The sequence below is a fragment of the Manacus vitellinus genome, unplaced genomic scaffold, assembly GCF_001715985.3.
Source record: "Manacus vitellinus isolate BGI_N305 unplaced genomic scaffold, ASM171598v3 scaffold_5_pilon, whole genome shotgun sequence".
Lineage (NCBI taxonomy): Eukaryota > Metazoa > Chordata > Aves > Passeriformes > Pipridae > Manacus > Manacus vitellinus.
In genome coordinates, this window is record NW_021940682.1 from 38,745,454 (window position 1) to 38,760,324 (window position 14,871).

At 36.9% G+C, this 14,871-nt stretch overlaps 1 protein-coding gene across 1 annotated transcript in view; it reads right to left on the reverse strand.

Annotated features, from left to right (window-relative positions):
- Positions 1-879: 879 nt before the first annotated feature.
- The window catches only part of CNTN1 (contactin 1), an 80,557-nt gene continuing 66,565 nt past the window's right edge, over positions 880-14,871 (reverse strand). Inside the window, exon 22 of the mRNA XM_018080611.2 lies at positions 880-3,466. Coding sequence (XP_017936100.1) covers positions 3,387-3,466 — 80 coding nt within the window. The 3' untranslated portion in view covers positions 880-3,386. The remainder of the gene's footprint in view (positions 3,467-14,871) is intronic.

The window sequence follows — 14,871 nt, forward strand, 5'->3', positions numbered from 1 at the left end:
AGATTGCTCAGTACTTTTAGTACTTTCTAGCTTCTAATCAGTACTGATTAGAAAAAGACCAGGTCAGCAATTATGTTGTTCCTATATAAAAAAAAATCATGTTTTCCTACCTCCTAGAATCAATAAACCCAAAAGCAAAAGATGGTAGAAAAGTTAATGACAAATTAATCACGTCTGGAAGAAATGGAGAGGGGTGCACAAGGAGCTGGGAAGGGACAGCCAGGACAACTGACCCCAAACTGACCAAAAGGATATCCCATATGACATCATGCTCAGTATATAAAGTTGGGAGAAGATGAAGGAAGTGGGGAACATTCAGAGAGATGGCATTTCTCTTTCCCAGTCACCATTACCCATGATGGAACCCCGCTTTCCTGGGTACACCTGCCTGCCCATGGGAAGTGGTGAATGAATCCCTTGTTTGTTTTGCTTGTGTGTATGGCTTTTGCTTTTCTTGTTTAAACTGTTTTTATCTCAATCCACGAAGTTTCTCAGTTTGACTCTTTGAATTCCCCCATCACTCACTATTAGGGAGTGAGCAAACGGCTGTGTGAGACTTTGTTGCTGGTTGGGGTTAAACTACAACATTTGTCTACTGGAGTAAAAAAAAATACCTGAAAAAATACTCTGCTTGGTTATCTTTTGCTTCCAAAAATGCAAGAAAGCTCTCAGAATCTTCTGTGTTACTGATGTTAGGAAATCTTTCTATCTATGTCACCTATAATCAAAGCAAAACAGCCATAGAAGCTCTTAAACTCTAGCAAAATTCACAAGAAGGCAGGGCAGGGATACACAGGACTTCATTCCATCCACACCTATTCTGTCACAGATGACCACATCACTGTTAGGAAATTAGAAAGCTCCAATTCAAAAGACAGCTATTGTACTTTGAGTAACATTAATACATTTATTTAATTGTAATTTACTTTTCATTCATAAAAAGGACAAAGCACAGTCCTGCTCTACTCATTTGGAAAAAAAAAAAAAGATAAAAAGTAACTAAAAAACCAGTTCAATATTCATCAGTATCAAATAATAGTAATATCAATTTTCCTGAAATATAAAGAAACAACAAATATGTCTATCTATATAAACTTTAATTAAGAACTTTGCATTTTAAAGCAGATGATACACTAGTTAGTTTGTCTTGACAACAATTTGAAACTGAAGGTCCCAGTCAAATTCACACAATTATGTGAAACAGAAAAATCTCCAACTATCTGATCAGTATGTGACACCTACCTCATCTGTGTTGCTGATTTAATAAAAAGAAGCGGCTTTCCTTTCCAGGTCATTTCCATGCAAAAATGAAACAGTTTTGCTTCTTACACCATGTATTAGAAAAGTAAAAGGCAATCATGCATTTGGCAAAAGATTTAGTTGTGGCTGTAGATTATACAAAAATGAGTCATACTGCAAAAAAACAAAACCAAATGAAACACCATAAACCACATTTTTTTTACAGAAGGCTTACAGCATATTAGTTTCTTATGTATGAAGACAGCTCATTTCTCTTTCAAATAATTATACAATTTATGAAACTCAGTAGTGTTTGACACTTTGACATTCCTTTATAGGGAAGTTATCACTTTCACACATTTAAAAAATTTTCATCTTGTAACAAATAGTTAAAATTAAACTAAAACAGTATTATTGATATTTCTTAATGAAGACTCTACGCTTTTACATGTAAATATATAGTACAAAATTATACAAATAAAAGAAAGGGGTGTAAATTATTAATAGATCTATCCTTGCTTCATGTAAATATTATTATTACAGACCCCTACAGTATCAGTTCTAAAAAGATAAAATCTATTTCTAAGTAGCTAGCAAGGTTGTGCTAATAAAATATGATTCAAAGCTTATAATTCTTGAAGCATCAGACATTGCACTATTACTTGAGCCAGCTGATTCAATATCATGGTGTTTCTTCACCATTCACACTCAAACTAATTCCCATCACACCATGGAAAATGAAAGGAATGTGCATTTCTTTAGCAACTTAAAAAAACCCAAACAAACCAACAAAGAAACCCAACACTGAAACACTCTAGACACAGTCAGAACAAAAACATTCTCTATCTCTAAGAGTTCCCATTTTGCAAAGGCCATAGTAAACATTTAGCTTTGACTAACAGTTGGGATCTGACTTTCATGTACTAACACACAGTTGGATTGTTCAGTACTCTATGAAATAGAGAAATGGTCTCAGAACTTTAAAACTCTTATTTACAACACTATGAACATTAGAATAATATCAAGTTCTTGAAAAAGCATATAGTTCTCCCAAATGTACGCCTTCAATACAGGAAGGTAACACCTGGCGTCTGCAGCATAAAAATGTAAATATAATAATTTTTTTACTGTGCTACTCTGTTTCTGCCATTTATTGTATATCTTTTTCTTTTTTATATTTTAAATCTTTTCACTTTAAAAAATAACATATGTTTCCTACCATTTCATGGTCCACTTGGCTGATCTTAGCATGGACTCCATCTCCAAACTCATAAGTGTTATATTGCTACCTTAATAACAATAGAAGTAATAGGACTAAATAAAAACAAATACATTACGCTGCTTCCCTGAAAGCTGACATTTGACTCCTCAAATCAGCAACAATGACCATAATAGATTTTGTCAATTGAATTCTTTTAAGAAAAGAATATGGTAAAACTCGTGTCAGTGAAGTGCAGGTAAATTCCTTTAAGCTGAGCATGCTATTCATGTCTCGGGTATTCTGAACATATTTAAAATAAAAAAACCTTATCACTGACTTTTATTTCAACTCCTTCCAGTTCTATCCAATAGCCTCAAGAAATACACCTCTAAATAATGAAATGTTTTTGCTTTGACTGTCTCTCTAAAAACCAGTAATCCCAATAAATGATGACGGGGCCATTCAAAAATATGCAGTACACAAAACATATAGGATAGTACAGACAGACGTAGTACTCTTACATTTATCACATACAATCAACATTTCAATCTCTATTATATTTCACAATTTGTTATTCAAGTTAAAGCACCTACGTATGGTGATTTTACTTTCACTGTACAGCCTATGTTATTGGGTTTTAACACTGTAACTTGCCCCATTGGACCAAATCATGCAACTGTCACAGATCAGCATAAGTGTTTTTTATAAGGCATATTGGAACAAGTTAAAAATATTTCTTAGCCGTTCAAAAGTTGATTTACTTCATGAAGGAGTTCCTGGATGCCTCAGTCCTCTTAAAGTTCATAGGAAATTGGTAGGGTAATTCATTTTAAAGTGTAATTTTTTTGGCTTAGGATGGTGCCACAGGAATCAAAAAGAGTCGCAGTCCTCATCTTCAAAGGGAGTCCTTTGTGTTAGGCAGAGGACGAGATAAATCCAGCTACATTCAGAATCCTGAGCAGGCAAGGACACCCAGGGCAGGCACCACCAGGACCAGGAGCAGAGTCGGTACTCCAACAGCGGCACCTGTGCATCGAACAGATAACAACACGGTATTGGTCTTACTTCAGCACTACTCACAGTGGGGGAAATAATCCTGGATGTGAGCAAGTCCACAAGGTATAGAGGCTGGAAAGCCATCTGGAAAGCCCCTACCTGTACGGATAATCTGAAACAGACAAGGAGACTTGCTACAATACAGAGAAGGACCCACTCTTTTGTTCTGCAAGAGCTGTTTATGCAGTGTGTTTATACAATAAACAAGGCCATTCAGTGTACATCAGTGTATTTTGATTTGGCGAGTCCAACAAGCCAGGAGGTTATTATAGCAGAATGTAAAAGGTCAAAATAAATATTTTAGCATGTTAAAACAAAATTAATGGGTTCTTTGAAATGTGATGAAGCAAAGAGACATCTTTGGAAATGTTAATGTTCATATGAAAAGCAATAATCTGAGAGATGTCAAAGAGCCTGGGTCTGTTTGTTTACCTGACAGATTACAAAGTCCAGATGGCTGACTTCTACCAGTGTGGCATTTACATCTGTTAAAGTCACAAGGGTCTTTCTTAAACAAATATTTTAAGACAGAAAATATTAATCTAAGGCTTACAAACTTTACATGACTCACTCTGGCAAACAAGCATAAGAACTGCTGTTGTTAAGTGGCTTGTGTTGCCATGGTTCAGCTCCTGGTTAAAAGGCATCTATATGAAAAAATAACAAAGCCAAACTGTGCCTGGCTGTCAGTCTTGGAGACAGGCCAAAGGAGATGGAGAACAGGCTATTCTTTCATTCCAGAGAGGGTTTGTCTATATCAGGATGGTAGATAGGCAGTGGCGAACCCAGCTTACTGCTCATCTTGTCGTTGAACATAAAGAACAGAAATGCCTGTAGCTGGTGGTGACAGTCCTAAGGAGTTGCTGTAACAGTCCCACTGGACAGCTTTCCAGCAAATGCTGAGTGAAGAAAAACCATACTGAAAAGGTAACATACAAACCAAACAGCACAGATTTCAGCAGGCAGCCCTGTTTTACCTAATGACAATTTTCAAGTGTTCTTTCATAGAATTAGGTCCCAAAACAGCAGTCACATTTTCTTTCAGATCTCTTGCAAGAACAACTAAAGCACATCATCTGGTCCAGCATCATGTAGGCTCCTAGAAAGACAGATCTGTAGGTTTTCCATGTCTGACTGAGAAGTTTCAGCATCTTTCAGGTTAAATAAAGAGCTTAATTCTTAATTTCGTGTCTATCTTATACCTCCTATTAATAAGGTGCTTTCTTGGTTTTAAGTTAGCTAAACAAGATCCTGAGGTTGAAGAAACATGTGAGTTTCAAGTGAGAATTGTCCAAATAAACATCTGGAGGTTACCTTCAAGTATTTAATTCTTACAGTATTTCCTATCCACAAAAAGGAGAAGGTAAGGAAACCAGATGGAAATGAAATTGATTGATAACCAAAATCAGTGTGTGCTCTCCCTGTCCAAGGAGCAGATGTATGCCCGTATGCTTATGAGGTGACCAAATACCGTACAACAGGATGTGCCTAGAGGTGTTCATATAGACTTATGTACAGCTTGTCCCCTAGGAAATCACCTAACAAAAAGGTAATCACCGTAAGCCACTTGAATACAGAAGGCCTGACTTGTTTACAGTTGGCTTTCCTTAGTGAATTTAAGTGCTATTAGAAAGGCAGATATGAAAGGCAGCGTCTCCTGACCCATGGGAGAAGCTCTCTGCAGACACCATCAGGGATATATTCAGAAGACAACCTCTAAGACCAAGACAGCTATTTCCCTTTCTGTTTCTACCACAAAAAAAGAAAACAAGTATTTCTACGTGATCCTGGTTTCTCCATTGTCCCACCAGGGACAATCATTATCACAGTCCACATCATATGCCATGAAGCCAGAATTGTAGAGCTTTTCCCACAGAATAATTTCAGCCATACTCCTTTTATTGTCCCCCTTCTTTCTATGTTCACCACCCTATTCCTCCTGACTCTGGTCCTCTCTCAAACCAAGTCTTTCTGCTGCTCCATGCTCTTTCCTGTCCCCTATTCCCACCTATTTCCAATCTTTTTCTCTTTCTTCTGATGTCTCAAAATTCATCTCTGTACCCATTGCCACCCTTTCTCCTACTGCTGTAGATGCTTTCCGAAGTCAAGATTTCTACCGAAGTCCTTTGCGGTATCCAAGCACTCAGAAAAACCAAATGAGAATCCTACTAATCCTTTCTCATCAGCTCCATTCACCTGTGAAAAGTACATTTCTAAAAATAGTATCTTTTTCCATAGGAAGCAGTATATCCACCTCAGTGAAAGATAAAATAAAGGAAATATTGGAGAATATTGGAAATGCTGCTTTTTAAGTATCCATAAACTGAGGAGTTCTATGCTTAAAATTAACACAAATGTTATGTCCAAATATATTTTCATAAATAACAACTACACATTCTGGCAACTGTGAAAGTACAGCGGTATATTTATTTGCACTTTTTAGTGATTTATGAGGCACATTAACATTTTCTGTAGTTTTTATTCCTAAATATAAGTAGTGGTTTTTAATTAACAAACAGCCATAGGAAAAAAAATAAGTTTCAGGTTTAAGAATATCCACAGAAAATGTATTCTGTTTTTGTCAGACTAGGATAATGCAGTCAGAAAGACACAAGTAAATATTTTGGATGCTTTTAAGGGAGGAAAATATGAAAAAAAGGTTGCTGAGTGAAGTTGAATGATGAGCAAGTATAAAGAAACTTTTATTTTCCTGTTGCTATTGTACAAAGAGAAAGGAATAATAAACCTTCCCTCTGAGATGTTCTCGCTGGCTCCAGAATTAATAGTTAGCAATTCACCTGATTACAGCAGTTCCTTACAAGGTATAGGCACTGTTGCAGAGATATATTTATCAGCTTTCTGCAATGAAAGCTAATGTGCTGTCTACCCTTAGACAGCACATTAACGGACTATTAGGAGGATAAATGCACATTAAACAGATCATGTCTTCTTTTTTCTCTTGTTAGATTACTGAACCACATGTCAGGATTCATATTTTACTGGAAACACCATTCACCAGTGCATGACAGCCACTACACTCCTGCAGCTCATGAATGGAAGTTCATAAAAGTTTTGCCTGAGAACAGATTATAAAATTTAATTCTGTGCATTAATGAAATTGTGATGTCAGTTTTAACATTTTTAAAAACTAGAGAAACACCAGATAAAGACTTAATGGATGTGTACAAATAAACATGTGGATGCAAATTAAAACATGAGGACTATTAAGCTCCCTCTGAAGTCTGGCCAGTTATGAACTGGATATATTTAGTGCTTAAAGATTCTTTCTCTCCTCAGTGTTATAATGTCTGATCTCTCCCCTCAACCAGCATCTTGTGGATCCAGTGTGCAAGCAGTTGCAAACTACAGCCATCAAAGTCAAGGTCAAAACCAAATCAGTATCACACCTAACTACCACTCTAACACACCACATGTGAACTTCATATCAAGAGTTCTTTCAAATAAACAATTAAATACACACCTTAAATTTGCGACTTTTTTTCCAACAGCCCAAGCAAAAATTGTGAAATCTTGCACATGCTTTACTACTGCCTGGTATACAGTTCCTGCAGTTGGTATTTTTAAGTTTAGGACTAAGCTATCTACAGAAACATATAGTCAGAATGTAGCTTAACATCAAACAAAATTTCTATGGGATGCATACAGTTAACCTAAATTTTTTCCTGTCTCCTCAGGAGCCTTTCTTACAAGTGGTTGTTTATCTGTCTGAGTGAATGAAGAGAACAAATGCTGGATGGGTTTTCCTTCAGCAAGATCTTTATGTATCACAGGAACTCCTGCTAAAGTCCCACTGATCCACAGCTTTCTATTTGTATTTTAAATTCTGCATTGCCATCTCAATCACATAATGTCTAGGATGAAATCTTTTATACTTCTCAAAGGAGATCCTAAATTTTACTGACATCTTGAACAGCATGCAACAGTCTTCCTATTATACTCAAATGAAATTAAATCAATTTAATGCCTAAATGAAACAGGCAATAAAACAAATCAGACTTTGATGTATTTCCCAAGCCTTTGTCACAATTTGTTATGTCATTATTATCTTTAAATGTAACTTATATTTATATAAATATATATGATATTTTATATTATATTTTTGGCCCTTTTCCCAACATCAGTATTTTTTTATACTCCTTTGCAAAAAAAGTTTAAAAGTCTTACTTTCATCAGATCTGTGATCCAGGAAATTAGTCACTGGTCATCTGTGAAGTTATCATATGTGAATAACTTCTCTTTTTCGGTGGGAAAGTGTTTGCTCTGCCAACATATACAAACTACAAGCTATTCCTTAGCTAATCGTGAGATGATCCTGTTGTGGTAAAACTCTTTCTCTGCTTTTGCTGTCAAGAAAGATTGTTGAAGAACTGATTGGTACTAGACGATATCAGTTTTGCTAGTTTCCAGCAACAGAACATCGAGGAGGGGTGTTTACATGATTGTTCTAGTTTGAGGAGAAGTGTGTTTTTAAAGCAAGTATCTCAGCCACCCCCTTTATTGGGATTTATTTTGAACTATGAAGATACCCCGTGCAGGAACCAGAACAGAGGTAGTGCAAAGTAAAACCTGACATGAGCATATCATGCGCAGCTGGATCTGCAATGCCACTGCTTCTGTCTACAGATACACTCCTCACATGCTGCTCAGGTAGATGCAGACTGACTATCTAAATGATGCAGTCACTGCAATACATTTTTTCATTATACGTTTAGTAAGAATAAGGAAAAGGGAAAGTTTTCTTTCCAGGACCTGTATTTTATACAATTTATAAAAGATTTAAATTTGTAATGTAAATTCTGTAACTTGCTAAGAAATGAGTCTGTTTGGTGGTACAACCACCCCCATCTCCCTTCTTGGACCACACTATGATCTCAGAAACACTCCTTAGGCCTCAGCTTTGATGAACAGCACCTGGGCTAAGCTCCTCCTGAGCTTATCAGAAACACTGTCTGCTCCCAGGTACTTATGTTGTCTAACGAGCTCCTGTTTTTAAACGAACAGACTTGGAAACTTATAACAACCAAAGTGGAAAAACATTTTTCTTACTGAACTTTCAAAGAAAGTTACCAACCCAAACTGCAACCAGAATGGAAAATTACTATTACTGAAGCCAATGGCCTTGCAATCCCATAAACAGCACTCCTAAGGGAGATCCTTTTGAGCTCTCCTGGACCACAGTGGGCTGTGACCAGCAATCTCCCTCTCAGTGGAACACCTCTTAGAGCCAGCAAACTCAAATTTACTATGCTTGGAGGACCACTGCCAAACACCAACAACAGACCCTGAGCTGACATCCACACTCCCTTCACCTGCTGAGATGATGCAAAGGCATTTGACGTGAGTACTTCACTGAACTCGAAGGGTATTTATTAACAGATATATACCTTCTACATGCTCCTTTAGGTCTGTGTGCATAGAAGTGTGATATGCTGTAGCAAATGTATTATGATGTTGCTCTCTTAGATTCTTAAGTACATTAGATTTGTAATTTTGTTAGGCCTGTGAGTTACTGTTGTACTTATACTAAATATTATAAAATCTTCTGTTAAATTGTTTAAATTAGGCTATCGATTCAGTGCTGCTAAGTTTAAGAGCTGATAAAACCTTTAGGCCTAAACCACTGGTCTAATCTGGGGCTAAGTTTGGCAAGGGGGTACACTTGGAACCTTGTAATGCAACAGGAAGGTCTCCCTTATTTCTTTTTATCCTTACCCTTTCCCAACTCTACCACTTACCCTTTTTCCATCCCCAGCCTCCATATAGGTCATTATACACTGATTTTAGTTTTAGATTGATTGATTTGAGATTTTAGTCTGATTTTTCTTTGCAGGCTTCAACCATCTAGTAAGGAGAAGAGTGAACCTTGCTGACGAACTTTGTTGCACTTTCACTTTTATATTAAACCTGCTTTTGTCTGTATCTTCGCTGGTGAGTCTTTGACCGACCTAAAACACTCATTCATGACAGTCTGCCTTTGTGCCTGTTTTGCAAAACAGATTTGTTTTTTTCTGAAAGAATGACCAAACTCCTATCCATTTTCCTGTATATAATATTATCGTTTTGGTCCAGGATCCAAAGACCCACATTCCATCACAGTTGTCTTTTATCTCTCCTTTCTACTTTAAGAAATGTAACTGCAAAGCCTTCTTATATTCTGTTTGTCCTTGCTTCTGCAAAAAAGTAGGCCAACTGAAAAAAAAGAGAAGGGATTTCTGCCTGTTCAATTTCTTGGTTTCTTTATCAACTATTAGGTCCTTGTTAACCCCTTGTTAACCCCTTGTTAACTTTTTACCTGATTGGTTTTTTCTGTGCCCCTGAACTTGTAATTGGTTCCCTTTTGACCCTCCTAAAAGCCTTATAAACCCCTACCCCACAATAAACTTCCTCTTTCGTCCGTCCCTCCCTGGTGGTCTGTGTGATCTCCTTATGGGGTTGCCAGGCCACGTGGCAGGGGCAGGGGGGAAGAGCATTCACCTCCAGGTGATGGGCTGGATCCCAGGGCCTGAAGGTTCCCCCTCCAACTAATCCGTCGTAGGTAGTATCAACTGACATGATTCAAATTCTGCTATCCCTATTCATGGTAAATGGAAAATAACTGAACTAATTATACTATGCTTATCCTGCATCACTGGCATCATTTGCATCACTGGCATCATTACTAAATCACGGGTCCAACTTTCACTTGTCTAGGAATACCTTTGTTCGTGCACGAGGAAATTTTCCTCATGCCTGTGCCATTAGCCTTTCAAGAAAGGCACATTGGAGTGATTCACAACCCTGTGAATTAATGTTTTTGCAGGAGAGTAGATGTATGGGATGGAAAAAAAGCTGTCTATCCATTTGCCCATGCTTTGTGCTGTGTCATGGTTTGTTGTGCATTTGCGGAACAGCTTTACAACTATTGTAAGAAAAGCGTATTTGAAGTGCTGCTGATGGTCTGAGTGGTTTGTCCACCCCATGGTGTTAGTCTGCCTTCTCCTACTTGAAAATCCAAAACAAAAAAAATGTTTGGTTTTGTTCTAGCAATGGCACCTCGCATGTTGCCAGGGTATTCTGAGTGTTTTCTCCTTAATTTTCTACTTAATTTTTGAGTAATGAGACAACATCAAATGCATCGTGAAATTACTGCTCTTTTAGAGGAGAGCTCTTTTGGAAATGTACTTTTAGTTTAGTAGAAACTTTTTGCTGCATTGTGGTCACAGTTGCATAAGAATATCCAAGATGAGTAACAGAGAACTGTCACGCCAGTTAGACAGATGACTTTTCATTAGCATTACTTGTGATTTTTACCTGTATTCTCCTCCTCTTATACAAACTGCCTTTGCAACAGATGGACATTTTCAAATCATATTTGATTATGCCACATGAAAAGCGAATGATCACCTGACTTACTTGATACTAAGGAAAGCAGTAAACATTTATGTCCCCTTCAAATAATAACTGAAAAAATTAAAAGATAAAATGATTAAAATGATTGTATAATTTACTAAAGGCAAAAATTTTGCATTGTCCTTTGAAAAAGCTATTATTCAAAATAAATACGTTTTCAGGATCCTAAAACAGGCCTCTGGCAAATGAAATTCATATGTGTGCAGTGAACACAAGAAGCCATAATTTTGTACTCCTGCCATAAGCATATAAAATACATAAATTATTCTTTGTCCATCTCACTATTTAAACTGAGACATTACCCTGATTTCATCTTTGAAGATTAAGGTGTATGGTATTTTCCTTTTTTTTCCCCAATTTTTTCCCAAATGAGAAGCAACTGCCTCCTCTCTCCCTCCCTGGATGAAATTTTAAAATTTGAGAGCTTGATTCTGTTTTTTCTTTACTTTGCCATAAATTAATTGCACTGAGGCCAGTGTAGTAACACAAGTGAAGTAAAAAAGAAACAAGAACCATATGGTTTTAGTTTCTACTGATTGCAAGATTGCTTTGATTACACTAATATTAATAATATGGAAAAGCACTGCAATCCGAAAAGCATACAAAACACAAAAAAACCCACTCAGCCTTTAATATATTTCAAAAAAAACCCAGATAAGACTATTATGAACCATTGAAACAGACTTCTTTGGTTAAACAAGTAGTTCCAACTTTATCTGGCTGTGGTAACTCGAAAATGAATTTTAAATTGCGTAGCTCATTAATTTACTATAATGGACTTGATAAATATCCCCAAACTCCTAATTGTACCACAGGCACTGGTCAATAAAATGTAACAGTTCGTGACTGTATTTTACGCTGATTATAGCTATTTGCTGAAATGCAGCTAGGCATATATACAGAGAGTGAGTTTATGATAAGAACTTATATTTCAAGATGAAATATATTCCAAGAAATATGCATGAGATATCTGTGTTTGGTAAACTTCCTTTATATCATTCTCAGCTAAAAACGTGTATCCAGTAGGAAGCTGAATGGTTATATTAGAGCAAAGTAGCTGCAGGATGTTTGCCTCCACCTTTTGCAAGTATCTGGGTTTTCTGTGAGAAGAAGGAGGAAAAAGAAAATATAAAAGGAAGTTTTTCCCTTAAACAAGGGATTGAGTTAGAAATAACATCTAGTTTCTTTCACATTTGACTTTCAAATGTAATTAAGTTAGTTAAAATGTCCTATAGTTTTAATACCTAAAAGATCTCAGGGCCAGTTAGGGTTCCTAAACCTGAAATGTAGGTCAAAATACATCTTCTGGTGTCCTGTCTGGCCTCCACCTGCCTATCCAGAAGATCTCAAGTCCCCTGTAGATCGTGTCATGGCTGCCAGAATTGTGTTTATCACCCCTGGCAATCTGGGGCATCTCAAATGCTACAGGCTTCAACATTCTGAATTACACCTTAGATGACAACCAATTATAATGGGAGTTTAGACACCTAACTCAGCTGTGTTATGGAGATTACTTTGGATTTGATATCCCATGAACAGTAGGAAAACACCAACCTGGATAACACATGGTTTTTATAGATATTCCTTTCTCATTCCAGTTTGCTTAAGATCTGGTCATTCCTGGTCAGCATACAGGCTATTTTGAACCTCTGCCCCAGCTGTTTAATTCTCCCCATTCACATATGCAGGAAATTAACTAGGTTTGCAAACCCTGGAATCAGATGCCTCAAAGTCAGGTAAGGCATCGTTCCCCTCTGAATTTGGTAAGATGCCTTATATTTTGCCTTAGCTACTGTTTACATCTCTCTGTAAATACGTAACTTCCATTTTGGTCAGCTGACTCCAAAACCACACATTCCTATGAAACTACGTCTTCTCTTCTCTGGAATTCTCTGAGAAAAATCATCATTACTTAAAAGCTTATCACTCTATCATTCTTTTGGGGCAACTATTCTAAACCCTGAAGCGCTACTGGAAAATGTCCTTAAGAATAAAAATTAGCAGACATAATTTACCATGTGTAGGCGTTAAAACTACGCTTTGTTCTGCTTTTTGGAAAAAGCATGCATTGAGCCCAGAAATTGCCTGAAATTCTTGCCTGATTTTCTGTATACTGTGTATTCCAAAGAGATTACCCTGCCTTTTGTTTCCTTTTCTATCTTTACTAAACTGAATCCAGGGAATGCTGCCTTTATCTATGTCACCAGAAGCACTGTCCCTCTCTGTCAGCTGCTGTATGGTAGAATTTGTGGATGAAAACTTGTCTGCAGTGTGGAAGACAGATCAATACAAAACTCTGTGAAACTCTTGCATTTTTAGGGTGCTAACTCTCCCAGTGGTGCTAATTCTGTACGGGCACGCTTAGGACAGGTCACAGTGGAAAGACTGATCAGTTTGGGCTTAACATTGTACTGACATGACGATTCTGCTTCCAGTCTGGGAAGTAAACTATCTGCTGTAGCCCATAGGGTCTTTATATCACATTCATGACAGGTTCTAATACATGTATGATACAAAGATACCTAGGACATGTCCTAAGGACAGCAGTTGCCTCAAATTCTTTGCAGCTCATAAAACACACCAAGACTGATTGCCAGAGTGTATGATAATATCCACAATGTATTTTTTAAAGTGGTTGACTTAGTACCCCAAAACATTCTCATAAAATATGGCAGACAAAATTAACAGGTATGCTAAATTGATTAAGAATTCAGTCACTGGCAGATTTTAACACACAATTATCGAAGAATGGTCACTGAATCTCTAGTGCAATTGCACAGTGAACAGCAGTTAGACCGAAGTCAATCCAATATTTTTCATCAAAAACAGAAGTAAACACTTAAAGAACCAAAATGGCAAAGTAGTGACAACAACGCATTCATAAAAATTCAGACAGCATGGGAACTTAAGCCATTCAAACCAACTGTCCTTTGTAATAATCACATGCAAAATTATACACCTAGGGAAAAAGAGACATGACACTGTCGTGGTACAGATAAAGATGAGAGACTGTATCCTGGAAAGCAAGGATTACAAGAAGGATTTAGAGTTGGTGTTGGATAAACAAGATGAACACCATTTTATTGCCCAGTGCAAGGCAATAGATGGCTAATGAAAGCCTTTCATGAATAATGCTGGGAGTAGTTGTGTAGGAAGGCGAGACTATCTCTGCATTCAGCAGAGTTGAAACAGTGCATATAGTTATAGTGTCTACAGTCCTAAAAGAAGTCTCAGAAGCTGAAGAGGTGAAGAAAAGAGCTGCAGAAAGCATTTAAGACCTGAAGTAAATGTTATGGAGAAATTCAAGAGTCTTGTTTAATGTCTATTTAACATTTGATTAGTATCATTGGCTCGTATATATACATTCCTTAATGGGAAGAATGTATCAGACACAAAAAGACTCTTTAATCTAAAAAAAGTTATAAAAGGAAACAATAGCCAGACCTCCAAACCAGATAAATACAGATAATAAAATTAGGTACAAAAATTAAATCAGTGCAGGAACAGAACAAAGATGCAAAGATGCTTCATACAAACAAAAATGGTGATACCTATGAGTTCACACCAAGTGATATAAACTGTACATATTATTGAAAACCTGCAGATGGGAGGTCTACTCCTTTAGTAATGACCATCTTCTCTCACAGTACAGATAATACAGCATAGGCATTGCTTTTTTTAAAAAGCCACAATAACGGTTGCATTGCTTGTGTGAAAAGAATGTTGTTGATGTTTAATCCTTACTATTCCCCAAATTAATTTTTTTAATTAAAAAGACAAGAATACAATGCAAGTGTTCGAGCCATAACCTTGAAAAGACATTACCAAGTCCTTGAAGTCTATTCATATGTTCTACTTTATACACTGTGTGCCAAGGCACACTACTACTTAAAAAACAAAACTAACAGGAAGGAGATGTACAGACCATGTCTGAGCTTGTATTTAGAGTCAACATTGAGCATAAT